General features: G+C 29.3%; 2 protein-coding genes and 1 pseudogene across 3 annotated transcripts in view; 2 read left to right on the top strand and 1 right to left on the bottom strand.

Annotated features, from left to right (window-relative positions):
• Positions 1-3,837, top strand: part of LOC145187159 (uncharacterized) — a 4,673-nt gene extending 836 nt beyond the window's left edge. Inside the window, exons 2-4 of one of the 2 annotated variants that reach the window (XM_090085176.1) lie at positions 1-2,793; positions 2,992-3,282; positions 3,427-3,837. The exon at positions 1-2,793 is cut by the window's left edge and continues 508 nt beyond it. In XM_090085176.1, coding sequence (XP_089941302.1) covers positions 1-2,041 — 2,041 coding nt within the window. In that variant the 3' untranslated portion in view covers positions 2,042-2,793; positions 2,992-3,282; positions 3,427-3,837. The remainder of the gene's footprint in view (positions 2,794-2,991; positions 3,283-3,426) is intronic. The other variant, XM_090085177.1, reaches the window with a different exon arrangement.
• An 851-nt stretch (positions 3,838-4,688) lies between these two features.
• Positions 4,689-5,870, bottom strand: LOC149889377 (uncharacterized; annotated as a pseudogene).
• Positions 5,871-6,329: 459 nt separating this feature from the next.
• Positions 6,330-7,045, top strand: LOC149889376 (uncharacterized). Its single transcript, XM_090085419.1, has 2 exons — positions 6,330-6,606; positions 6,744-7,045. Exons 1-2 carry the CDS (start codon positions 6,529-6,531, stop codon positions 7,023-7,025), a joined length of 360 nt encoding a protein of 119 aa, XP_089941545.1. The 5' UTR covers positions 6,330-6,528; the 3' UTR covers positions 7,026-7,045.
• The last annotated feature ends 5,550 nt before the right edge of the window (positions 7,046-12,595 follow it).

The following is a 12,595-nucleotide window of genomic DNA, read 5'->3' as shown; positions in this document are numbered from 1 at the left end:
AGTTGTATGTGAAAACTGTTTTTCAAAATTTAAAAGTGTTAAAGGTTTTAAACTTCACAATAGAAATTGTTTTGCTCCTTTTGATACTGAAATTGAAGTAATTAACAATAATAATGATTTTAATATTGAAAAACCGGATGATTTTCAATTTTTGAAGGAGAATAGAAAAGATCAACTTGCTGCATTAGCTCTTCATTTGCGAGGAAAATATCGATGCTCTGAAAATGTGGTAAACATTATTTTTTCAAGCTTGCAAAATATTTTTAATAATAAATCACAAAATGAAGAGATTTCTACAATTTGTAAAGAACTATCAACAGAATATTCTAGAACAAGATATTTTCAAACTGCTTTTAAAATGCCAAAAATTCAGTTAGTATACAAAAACAGTTTACATGGATGTTTTATTCCATTTAAAGAAATACTTCAGTTTATTTTTACATCAAATGAATATGATAAGTTTCTAGAGTATTCTTCAGAAATACCTATCTCATTGTATTCAGATGATTTAGGTGTAACTAATCCAATAGGCAAATCTAGAGGAAAGCACAAGTTGTGGGTTTTATATTTTCAGTTGTTAAACATTCCGCAATGCTGCTTAAGTAAATCTTTCTCAATATTCCCTTTAGCAATAACTGGTTCTAAATCTGTTAAGGTAAAAGGCTTTATGAAATCTCTTCTTCTTGACTTGGTACAATCTCTAAATGAACTATCATCGATTGATTCCTCAACTTTAACTAATGCTAATGGTAAAAAATTCATGGTAAAGTTAAAACACTTTATTGGAGATTCATTAACTTGCAATGCAATTGCTGGTTTTAAAGAGGGTTTTAGCAAGAAAGTTGTTAGGTGCTGTAGAGTTTGTAATTCAACCAGGTCAGAAATGTTAGTTTATAATAAACATTCTCAGTGTAAAATAAGGAGTTTAGAGGAACACAAGATGAGAGTCAAAGAACTAGATAATTCTAGTCTTCCCCGAGTTGAACGTTTAAAATGGTCAAAACTATATGGCGTTCAATCTAACAGTGTTCTATCTGAAATTAATGAATTTGATGTGACAAAGCAAGTTCTTTTTGATCCAATGCATGATTTGTTAGAAGGTGTAATACCTTTGCAGATAGAACTTTACTTGAATCATGGGGTTTTGAAAGGTTTTTTTACAATAGATAGCTTGAACAACTTTATAAAATTGTTTCAATACCCAAAAGACAGTGAAAAACCACCTGTAATAGTAGATTTGGTTATTAAGGGGAAATTTGGCAGTGCTCAAGTTCTTTCTATTTGTCGTATTTTACCAATTTTTTTAAGAAGTATCACTATTGATTGTCATTTCTTGTGTCTTATTAAGCTGCTGCGTATTCTTCAAATGTGTCTCTCTCCAGTTACCACTGAGGCTTACTTCGTCTCTTTAGAAGAAACAATTGCAGCCCATCATACTCTTTTTATGAATTTATACCCAGATAAGTTTATACCAAAGCTTCATTTTCTTATTCATTATCCTGAGCAATCCAGACAATTTGGTTCACTACGATACCACATGTGTATGGCTTTTGAGAGGAAACATCAAGTAATAAAAAATGTTAGGCATTTTAATTTCAAAAATATGCCTTTAAGTGCTATGAAGAGTATGGTTTTAAACACTGTTGCATCTTTTTATAATTCTTTTGGAGAAATTAGTAATGGAGTTCTTTGTGAATTAAATCAAGTTACTATAAAAAAAAATATTGTTGCCTGCATCCAGATTAATGGAATTAAATACTGTCCTGAATCGTCTTTATGGTTTCATGATGGTTTTCAATCTTCTGCTTTTATTATTAAAGAAATTCAAGTAAAAGGAGAAAAAACAGTATTTATTACCTCACAGCTTCAGTGCCTTAATTACAATGTGTTACGAGGTTTTTTTACTGCTGTTGAGGACAACACAGTTCCTTTTAGAACTATTGCAGCTGAAGGCTTAGCTTTTCCTTGGCCAGCATTTTATTTTAAAGAAGGGGATATTTTCTATATTGTACCCCCAGCATTGCCATTCCTTATCATATAGTTGCATTGAAATTTTATAAAAAGTTTATATTATTTGCAATAAATATGATTACTTTAGTCTAATTTGTTTTCTTTATTTTGTCAACTTTAGTAGTTGTAAATGCTTTCTTTTGTCAATTTTCACATGATGATACAAAATGTTTTTTATTATTCCTATGTTTTTAACATTTACATTAATGATAAATTTTTAGATTAACAGAATCCCTTTTGATGGTGATGTTAAACAAACTCTCATTGATTTTTTTCCACCTCACATTAAACTATTTCTGAGCAACAAGTTTTCTATTGAAGATAAGGTGATATCTAGAGAGCTAATGTCTTGTTTATTAGCTTTTTGCTGTTTGCATGCGCCTAATCATAATAATATCAAAAATAGAATATTGTTACGGAAAATATTCTTTGCAAAGTTAAAGTCTACTTGCATTTCTTTATATCCTTCTTACATTTTTGATCTCCTTCCTTTTCCATCATTTTTATATTTTACTTCAGATTTTCAAATTTGCTGCTGTATACATAAATTGTTTGATTCAATTTATTTAATTAAAGTTTTTAATTTTCTATTAGGATTTCTTGTTCAAAAAGTTGCCTAATAATTATCGCCAAAGACAATTTAGTAAATGTCATAGTTTAAAGGTTAAGCGATTTCCTCATTTTTCTGTTGTAAATAGTTCCATCAATAATAGTAGCCGAGCAGTAAATCCAATTTTGTTCGAATCAGTTGTAGATAAAGAACAGCTATTACAAGATGTTGAAGTAAGATTTTTTCTGTGTTTATTAATTTTTGGATAAAAATGATTTCTAATTCTAATATCAGAAATTATAGTCTAGTTAAGTAAACTTAGACGCAAAAAATTTTGAAATGTTATAATTAATATTAAGTGTCAGGTCATTACTTTATTTTATTAAATAGTTATAAAATAAGGAATGTATATAACTCTTTCTTTCACCTAGAATGAACTTAATAAGAAAAAGCCATCACTTTCAACACTGTCTATTCTAAACAGACATCTTTTTAATAACGAGACTTATAGTATATTTCCGAAAAGAGTTACATATGCTCCTGGATTGATGCTGGAAGAAGCGATTCGTTTGTATCCTATTTTTAAAGATTCGTCTCTTAAGATTCAAAAGATGTTGATTTGGATTTCTCCCGATTCGCAAACCCATACTGAAAGTTTAATGCTGCTCCAGAAATCACTTATTTCTAAGAAGACAACTGATAAATTGTTTATGAAAGTTGATGTAAATTTTATTTTATTTTTTTTATTTGGTATTAAGCCAGTTCTATAAAATATAAACTTAACATTGATTCAAACCCATTTAATGTATTAATAATAGTTTCTTTTTTATGGTTGCAATACTTATTTTGTATTTATAATATTTTAGTGTGATTCAATACATGAATACTTAAGAGTGCCAAGCTTGTATGGTCCACAAGTTATCTATAATAAAACGGAATATGGAGTAAGGAGTCGTAGAGGTGTCGAGATGGATGTTCAGCCCTTGATCAGTACATGTGAAATGGTGGTTGTTTTGATGGCCGTTTACTATTTGCTAGATTTGACATATCCTTCTTGTTTTGGGCAGCTTCTGGGATGTTTGCAAGATATTTGCGACTTCGGACGATCAGCTTTACTTTCTAAAAAATGCATTTTTCTTTTGCAATCTTTTTACAGCAATGTGAAGTATTTTTGAATTAATAAATGTCATTAAGTTAATTTCTTCATTTATTTTGTAAATGATTTTCATGATTATGAAAAATAGTTTAACATAAATATATTAGGAAATTAAACTGGATGAATTTGTTTTATTTTTTAAATTAACTTTTATAAACATAAAAAATGTTCAATGTTAGTTAGTTTATTTAGCAATTTCTGTTATTAATCATGGGTTTCAAAAAACCTACTTTAAAATAATTATAATTTGACATAACGGGTAACATAACGGATAAATACCCGTTATATCAGGTTTTAAACATAACGGTAAAATACGCGTTATATAACGGGAGTTTTCCTCTCACATAACGGCTAATTGGCGTTATGTAACCGTTATGTTCAAGGCAATTTTGCTATGAAAAAACATAACGCTAAAACCGTTATGTTATTTCATACATATTAAGTATTAAACATAACGGCAATGAACCGTTATGTGCGAAGAAAACTCCCGTTATGTTTTTTAAAAATATAACGGGTTTTTTATTTACTGTGTACAGCGCGTTCAAATGATTGAGAGTTCTTTGAAGATATTTAAGCTGCAAAACCTCTCCAGACTTTTTGCCTTCATCAGGTCAACAGATGAAAAACAAATTGTAGTTGGTGGTTCCACTAAAAAGCTTTGCCTCGGTCTCTTTTCTCATTATCCGTAGTCATGCAACAGAGAAAGTTTTCCTGTAAACAGTGAAATGAATTACCAGCTGAGTTTCTAAAACAACTTCTCGTATCTTTTCATCTCGTAGTTTACTCAGCCCAATCATTTTGAAAAGAATTTTTGCTGAATCTTTATAATGACTTGACCTTTTTAAAGCAAGCCACATTGGAGAATATACTTGAACTATATACTTAGTTATCATAATCAATTTTGAAGACCAATTTTCCTCTTTAATAATTTATACGTATTACGTAACACAAGTGTCAACCACCTTGCATGGTTCACAGGTCATGTTTTTGTAATTGCATATTTTTGGATATTTGGTCTTTACTTACACTGACAGAAAATTCGTATAGTTTTCTTTGATCATTATTTAAATAAGAAATAACAGTTTCATCTACAAAAGATCGAATTTCTGATTTTATTGTAGAAAAATTTATTGTAGGGAGTTCGTGTATGGAATCTTCTAGAATCTCTAGAATCTTCGGAAACAGATGAACAAAGTACACCTTTATAGTTTTTCGGATCATTTGTTTTTCCATCAAATAAAATAACTACTTGCCTAAATAAAAAAATATTGATAAAATAAAATTCATTTTGGTAGAGTTGACATCCTACTAAATATAAATTTCTATTTATAGCTTTTTCTAGCTGAACAATTAGGTTATCGTCTGCACCAGTATTTGTACTTGTATTGTCAAGAGCCACAGCTTCAAGAGTTTCCACGCTGTTAAACTCTTCTAGAACTTTATTAGTTAAATTTCCTTTAATAACTCCAGTTCCATTCATAATAATTTTATGCGTCAAATATTTTCTTGCCATCGTTCCACTTTATGCAGTAAATGCAAGATGTTCTTCTTTTTCAATTTCTGGTATTATTATTGGCTTGGCTTCCAAATTGTAAACAATTTTGTGAACAAACGTTTCTTTATCTTTTTTATCATCAACTCCAATAACTTTTAATTGAAAAATATCTTTCTTACGTTTGATGCCAAGTTGTTCTCCCTTTCGAAACTTCTCATTAAAAAACTTTTTTTTTCTGTAATAATTTTAGGTCTATCAGTAACTGTTACTATGCCATAGCCAATGAGTAATCCTGTAGCTAAATGAGCAGCGGCACTGTTACCAATTTCATAATGCATTGATGCTTTTGTGAAGTTAGGCAAGGGTTTGTAATTATATAAAATACATGTTTTTTTATAAAACTTATCATCATCATCATCATCATCATCATCATCATCATCATCATCATCATCATCATCATCATCATCATCATCATCATCATCATCATCATCATCATCACCATCATCATCATCATCATCATCATCATCATCATCATCATCATCATCATCATCATCATCATCATCATCATCATCATCATCATCATCATCATCATCATCATCATCATCATCATCATCATCATCATCATCATCATCATCATCACAAGCATTCTCATCAGAAGATTATCACATTAAACGAAAACGAAATTGATTTAAAAATAGTTCAATTAAAAATATTAGTTACATTAATAAGACTGATCAAAGTCATTTTAAGGGCCAGTGGAGGAGGAGGAATACTGAAGAACTCGTACAAAGTTCTGTAAAACCCAAGAATAAGAAGCGACTTCTTTTGAAAGACTTTCAACACAAGACTTTTGATTATTCAATGTTCTATTTACTTGCTTTATCTTTATGTTTAATTTTTCTTTTTGATCAACTTTGCCAATCTGAAAACTGACTTTTTTTTTTTTTTCTGAAATCTGGGGCCAATGCTATAAACAATTCGAAGTTTTTTTCGAGAAAAAAAATCTTTCGTAAAAACGCAATTTTTCACGTACGAAAAAAAGTTCGTAATCTCGAAGAATTTATCGCTGTTTGTATTTTTTTTGCCCATTTCTATAAAGCATAAAACGTAAACGTCACTAAAATTCACGAACTTTTTTTATCCGTAATATATAGTAGTAATATAATAGTAATTTTTATTGTAACTTTTATTTATTAGGCCTACTTAATGAATTTAATTAGTCATTAAGTATGCTGTGCTGTCTATTCTATTTTTATGAATATTTTTAAATTCTAGTATTTGGTGTTTAAAAAATCTGTGTAAAATTAAAGTAGAAACATGAATTTAATTTTTTCGGATGAAGACTTAGATTTCGAAGTTGCAGAAAATGAGCTTCGCCACCGATTGCCTCGAGAGGTTGGTGTTTAAAACATTACTTAAAATTACTATATATATATATATATTTTTAATGATTTTTTATCGAACAAAATCAGAAATCATACTAAATAGGCGCAGAAATTATATTTTTGTTTTGTTTTTCAATATCATTTTAGTTTAATGGTCGCTTTTTTAACGAAGATGTTTCTGACAACGTTTTTCGAGAGCAGTATCGAGTCCCAAGAGCTGTATTAGATTTTTTAGAAACTAGGCTTAAAGATGATTTGCAACATTATACTAAGCGAAATAAAAGCATTTCAGTACTTTTCCAAATAATGGTATTTCTTCATTTTATTGGCACAAATGTTTTTTTTCATGTTCTCAGAGACTGTCATGGAATCTTTACCAACACAATTTATCGTATTATACAGTGTAGGAGAAGCTATTTTCAATGTTAGTGTATTAAGTTAATAAAACTATTGGAAGTATATATATATTTACATAAATGTAAAATCTTTATTTAGAAATATGATTGATTACATACTTATATTATGTTAATATATACTATATATTACATACTTATACTATAACATTTGTAAATATATATTTAAATATATATATATATATATATATATATATATATATATATATATATATATATATATATATATATATATATATATATATATATATATATGTAAATATATATATACTTCCAATAGTTTTATTAACTTAATACACTAACATTGAAAATAGCTTCTCCTACACTGTATAATACTATAAATTGTGTTGGTAAAGATTCCATGACAGTCTCTGAGAACATGAAATATATATATATATATATATATATATATATATATATATATATATATATATATATATATATATATATATATATATATATATATACATACATACATATATATACATATATATAAAATATAATGTAGCAATACATATTTTTATTTAAATAGTTTGCTAATTAAAACATACTAAGCTTCCCAAGAAGAACCTCTTTGTTTTCTCTTATTTATATTGCTAGTAACATTTTAAGTTCTTTAGACAGCATTTTATTTGTTGTGTATTTGTGTATTATTTTGTTGTGTATTTGTGTATTATATGGCATATTTATCGACTATTTATACTTTTCTTTAGTCAAACACTATGAAAAATTTGTTTAACCAGAATTACTATCGAAAACATTCATAAATAAGTATGGAATTTTAAATTCATACATGCATTGTTAACGAAGCACAACAAGGAACTGAATAATAGATTAAATGCAGTTTTTAAGTAATTAGTTTATTATGAAGTTACCAAAATCCTTTTAAGCTTTATCTATAAAATATCTGCATAAAAACACAAACAAAGAATGTTCAATGATTTTGAAGCGCTAACGTTGTTCCAACAATGGCCGCCAAAAATCACGAAGAAAATATCTAAAATTGAGATCAAAAATCTATCTGAAGTTTTTTTTCGAAAAAACGCATTTTTTATCTGAAAAGGCGATTCCCTTGCTCGTTTATAGCATTGGATTTAATAGCGAAGTTTTTATCTTAAAAACGGAGTTTTTAGAATGTTTATAGCAATGGACTTTTTTTTTCTTCGCTTTTTACGGTAAAAACTTCGTGTTTTACGGAAAAAACTTCGTTTTTTATGTTTATAGCATTGGCCCCTGACCATTTTCCACTTTTTTTTTTTTTTTTTTAGCTCTTTCGTCTCTTAAGTGGTGTTGTTACGACTTTGAAACTATTCGACTGTCGACTAGATCGATTAATGTATTTTTCAAAGTCGACCAAAATCGACTAATACATTTGTAAAATCAACTAAGTCGACTCAAAGTCGATTTAGTCGAAATATTGAATAAAAAATTTTATTTTAATTATATGCTTTAATGTTGGTTGACAATTTTTTTTTTTAGATGCTATGAAACAAATATTTTTAAAATAGAACTTTAAGAGATAAACAAAAAAACTTGGTGGTATGTAATACTGTTACAATAACACGTGCTGTTGTTATATCAAGAGCATTTTCTTTGTTCAATTTTAATTCATCTTAATCTCCTGGATGAATTAAAATCGAATAAACAAACAAAAACGGAAATTAAAATCACATAGTAAAGAAAAAAAGTACAGATGGGCATTTTATATCATTTTTCACAATAATTAAAGCTAAAAATTAACAAAAAATCTTAATTAATGAAAATCAGTGGCGTAGATAGGTGGGGGGGGGGGAGGGAGGGGGGCAGATGGGGCGACTAAACTTTTTTTGGGGTGGCAGATTTATAAAACTTTTTCGCATCCTTAACTGAGTACCATAACACATTACCTAACATTTTGGTTTAAAAAGCATCAACTGGTTACTATAGTGAGAAAAAAGAAACATTAATAAAGTGGTGCTACATACAGTAAGCTAAGAGTTAAGTTTATGTGATACAGCAAATTAGGTTCAATGTTCAGATATTTTAGTTGAATTAAAAAAACCGCTATGAATGATATTCTTACGCATGACTCAATCTTTATAAACAATTTATCTTTACAAGATAAAACACTAACAAAAATACCTCTTTACTAATTGGTCAGCATGATAACATTATTAAAGGCTGATAAAATTAAACCAAGTGAAAAAGTAGAAATAAGAATGTCAGGATAATTACCCAATTAAATCGCCTTTTAGTCGATTAGTAAAAAACCAATAGTCGATTAAATCGACTATTCGATTTTTCAAGGTCGACTAATTTCGACTTTCGACTAGCCGACTTTTAGTCGATTTAGTCGCAGTCGATAACAACACTACATTTAAGTGCTCCCTTTAAGTACTTCCTTTCATTCACTGGTATTTAAATATTTTTGAAAAAAAGATCGATTTTTGTAATCATCAACTAAATTTTAAAATAATCTAAAAATTAAATTGTTAAATACCTTTCATTCTTCATCACAAATCAGATAAAATGTTTCTTTGTGTTTTTTTTTTTTTTTTGCAGTCTGCAGAAATTTTATATTTAAATTGATAAATATTATATACATATAAATATTATTTACATATAAGAAGGAATTATGCAAAAAATATTATGTCAAAGTTAAGATGACAAACTCTTTACAAATCCAAAACTTGAGGAATATAGTAAAACAGGCTAGAATGAAGTAGTTATGACAACTTTTATTCTTTTGCACTTAATTATTGAATAAATTTTTTGCAAATATTTTTTGATTTTTTTGTAGAGAGTTTTTTTTCTGAGTAAGATGATATCAAATTTTAATTTGAAAAAAAAAAGTTTTTTTTTTAATAATATGTTAAGTTTTCGAATGCGTAATGATGTTTCGAATGCGTAATGATGCTTCTTTCTTTTTTTTTGAAAATTTGGACATAAAGCTATCGGAAATTAAATTTGTTTCATTGAACTTAATAAGTATGCTGGTAGAACTTTTTACGCTGGTCAAGAGTCTTTTTTCAAAATTAAATTTGTTAGTCAGACAAAAAAAGTTAAAAACGGAAACGGAGAACCGTGAGGTTGAATAAAATGCGCTAATTGCTCACTTGTTAAATGCGACTTTTATTTATTAAACTTAAGTGACCAATCAATCTCTATAAATTTTAAATCGATTATTATTAAATCTACTCTAATATAAAATATGCCACGAAACAAGTTGCACTCAAAGAAAAAAGAAAAACCATACACAGAGGAACAAGTTGCTGTGGCCAAAGTGCAAAGCGGTGAATTTGCACTTAACAAAACTTGCTCAATCATTCAGCATATCAATAGCAACTCTTCACAGGCATGCCCACGACATAGATGAAACAATTGGGAGTGGTTCAAACATGAGATTGTCGCAACAACTTGAATCAAATTTGGTAGATGTTCTCATCAAATTATCCGATTGTGGCTTTGGTAGAACTTACAATGACGTCATCACACTAGTTACCGACTATTTGCAACACCAAGGTCAATCTCATTTGTTTCCTAATGGTACATCAAGGAGAGATTGGTATAAGCTTTTCATAACCCGGTGGAGTCATAAGTTGAGCATTAGAACCATAGACAATAATTCATCACTCAGAGCCGCTTCTTGAACGCAAGAAATAGTAGCAAAGTATTTCAACACACTGCAAAGAGAATTCAATGAAGCAGGTATCAAGGAAAACACTTCATGTCATTTGTGGGATTTTGATGAAATTGGCTTCTCTGGTGATCAAGGCAAGCAAAACAGTTTGCCAGCGTGGTGCAAAACGATCATTGAAATTGGTTGACTACAATGAAAAAATCCATTATACAGGTGGAAATTGCATCAACGCTGCTGAAAATCGTCTTGTCCATGCATTATTTTTAAATCAAAAAAACGCCTGTACAGAGATTGGTGCTCTATCCGGATGGATAGAAGACAAGCAGTTCGTAAAGTGACTCACTGGCGTGTATGTTCCCACCATTAAAAAAATTCCAGGTAATTAGTTTAATCTTTACTTTGATCAACTAAATATATGATTAAAATAAATCTAATTATAGTTATCCAATTAATCCAAGTAATCCAATAGGCATTCATATCTTAGTTGTAGATGGACTGTGACACATGCCACCTATCGGGTCGTACTTATTTGCATTGAAAACAATATCTTGTTAATTTGCTTACCAGCTCATTCATCACACATTCTGCAGCCACTAGATGTCGGTGTTTATTGTCATGTCAAAAGAGTTTGGCGCAAATTACTTCAACAGTTTTATGCAGAGACAAAGTTCAGCAACTTATAAAAAGAATGTTTTAGCCAACTGCAAGCAAAACATTTCAGCTCTGGTGAAGTTTTTACACTCACCCAAATAGTCACTGGGTTTCAGAATACTGGCTTGTTTCCACTCGACATCAATAATATCGATCATACGTTTAAAATACCATCATCTCAACCACCAGAATCTATGATAGTACCTTATCACTACAAGCACCAGATACTACACTATCTCAGCCACTGCCTTCTGAATCTACACCAACAACATCAGCATATGTTGCATAGCATCAGCTTCAAAATCACCTCTAAAATCAACTCGCCTGCAAACAACCTCCAATATTGTAGTAACTCCGCTTGTTCAAAAAGAAATTTAAAAATAGATTGAAAAACAATTGCAATCGCCCAATCGCTTGCAGCAGCTTTGCAACAAATAGTTCGCATTCAACACGTTGACACAAAAGAAACGAAAAAATGAAGACGTACCAAGGTTCGAAGGGGAATGTCTCTATAAACCTGAAATACTCGAGAGATTGAAATATGCTGAGAGCAAAAAAGTAGCAAAGCAAGCTAAAAAATAACTTAAGCTTAGCTTTAATGACGAACTGCATATAAACCAAGCAATAACAGCAACTCCAACAACAATAACAGCTGCAAACCAAGTCAACTGTAAAAAGTGCCGTAAAGTTTTAGGCGAAGCTTCAACAAGTCAAAATATGGAATGGTACCAGTGTGAAAATTCAAAATGCAAAGTTTGGCTTTGTTAAACATGCATACCAAAGCGATATTTAAAAGGCGCTGAGTTATATTGCACCAAAAAGTACCGCATAAGTGAGAACACAACTCAACCTCTAGTACCTCTCAATGACTCAACATCATCACAAGAATAAAGTTTTTTTTATGTGGTTGTTTTTTAAATTGTTATTATTGGTTGCTTTTTTTTTTTTTTTTTTTTTTGGTTAAGTGTTTTTTTAATTACACAGATTTGCGTATTTCATTCTCCCCGAATGTGAGGGTAAAATGAAATAACTTTTATTTTCAATTAAATAAAGTTTCTTAAAAAAATAAAAACTTTTATTTGATTTGTGTATACTTAAATACAGCTCAAAGTTCTCTACAACTTTAAAAAGAAAAAAAATTAAAAACCTTTTTCCCGTGAAAAAATGTTAATCAAAATTCTAAACTATTTCATTTGATCCCATTTTACTCTAAGTTTTTACCTGTCATTACATTTAGCAGCGGGAAGTTCACGTTTACACGCAGGTAAATCAAACAGCGAATCAAGATTCTTTTCCAAATAAACAATGCTGAATTT

Source organism: Hydra viridissima, unplaced genomic scaffold (assembly GCF_058129835.1).
Source record: "Hydra viridissima isolate aposymbiotic clone 2 unplaced genomic scaffold, HvirCarnegie_v1 scaffold_4, whole genome shotgun sequence".
NCBI lineage: Eukaryota > Metazoa > Cnidaria > Hydrozoa > Anthoathecata > Hydridae > Hydra > Hydra viridissima.
This window is presented reverse-complemented; position numbering and strand designations above follow the sequence as displayed.

Bases quoted from the DNA above. Each gene is read 5' to 3' on its own strand.
- LOC149889376 (XM_090085419.1), top strand. From the start codon at position 6,529: ATGAATTTAATTTTTTCGGATGAAGACTTAGATTTCGAAGTTGCAGAA. The intron at 6,607-6,743 runs GTTGGTGTTTAA...ATATCATTTTAG, and splicing joins GCCACCGATTGCCTCGAGAG to TTTAATGGTCGCTTTTTTAA.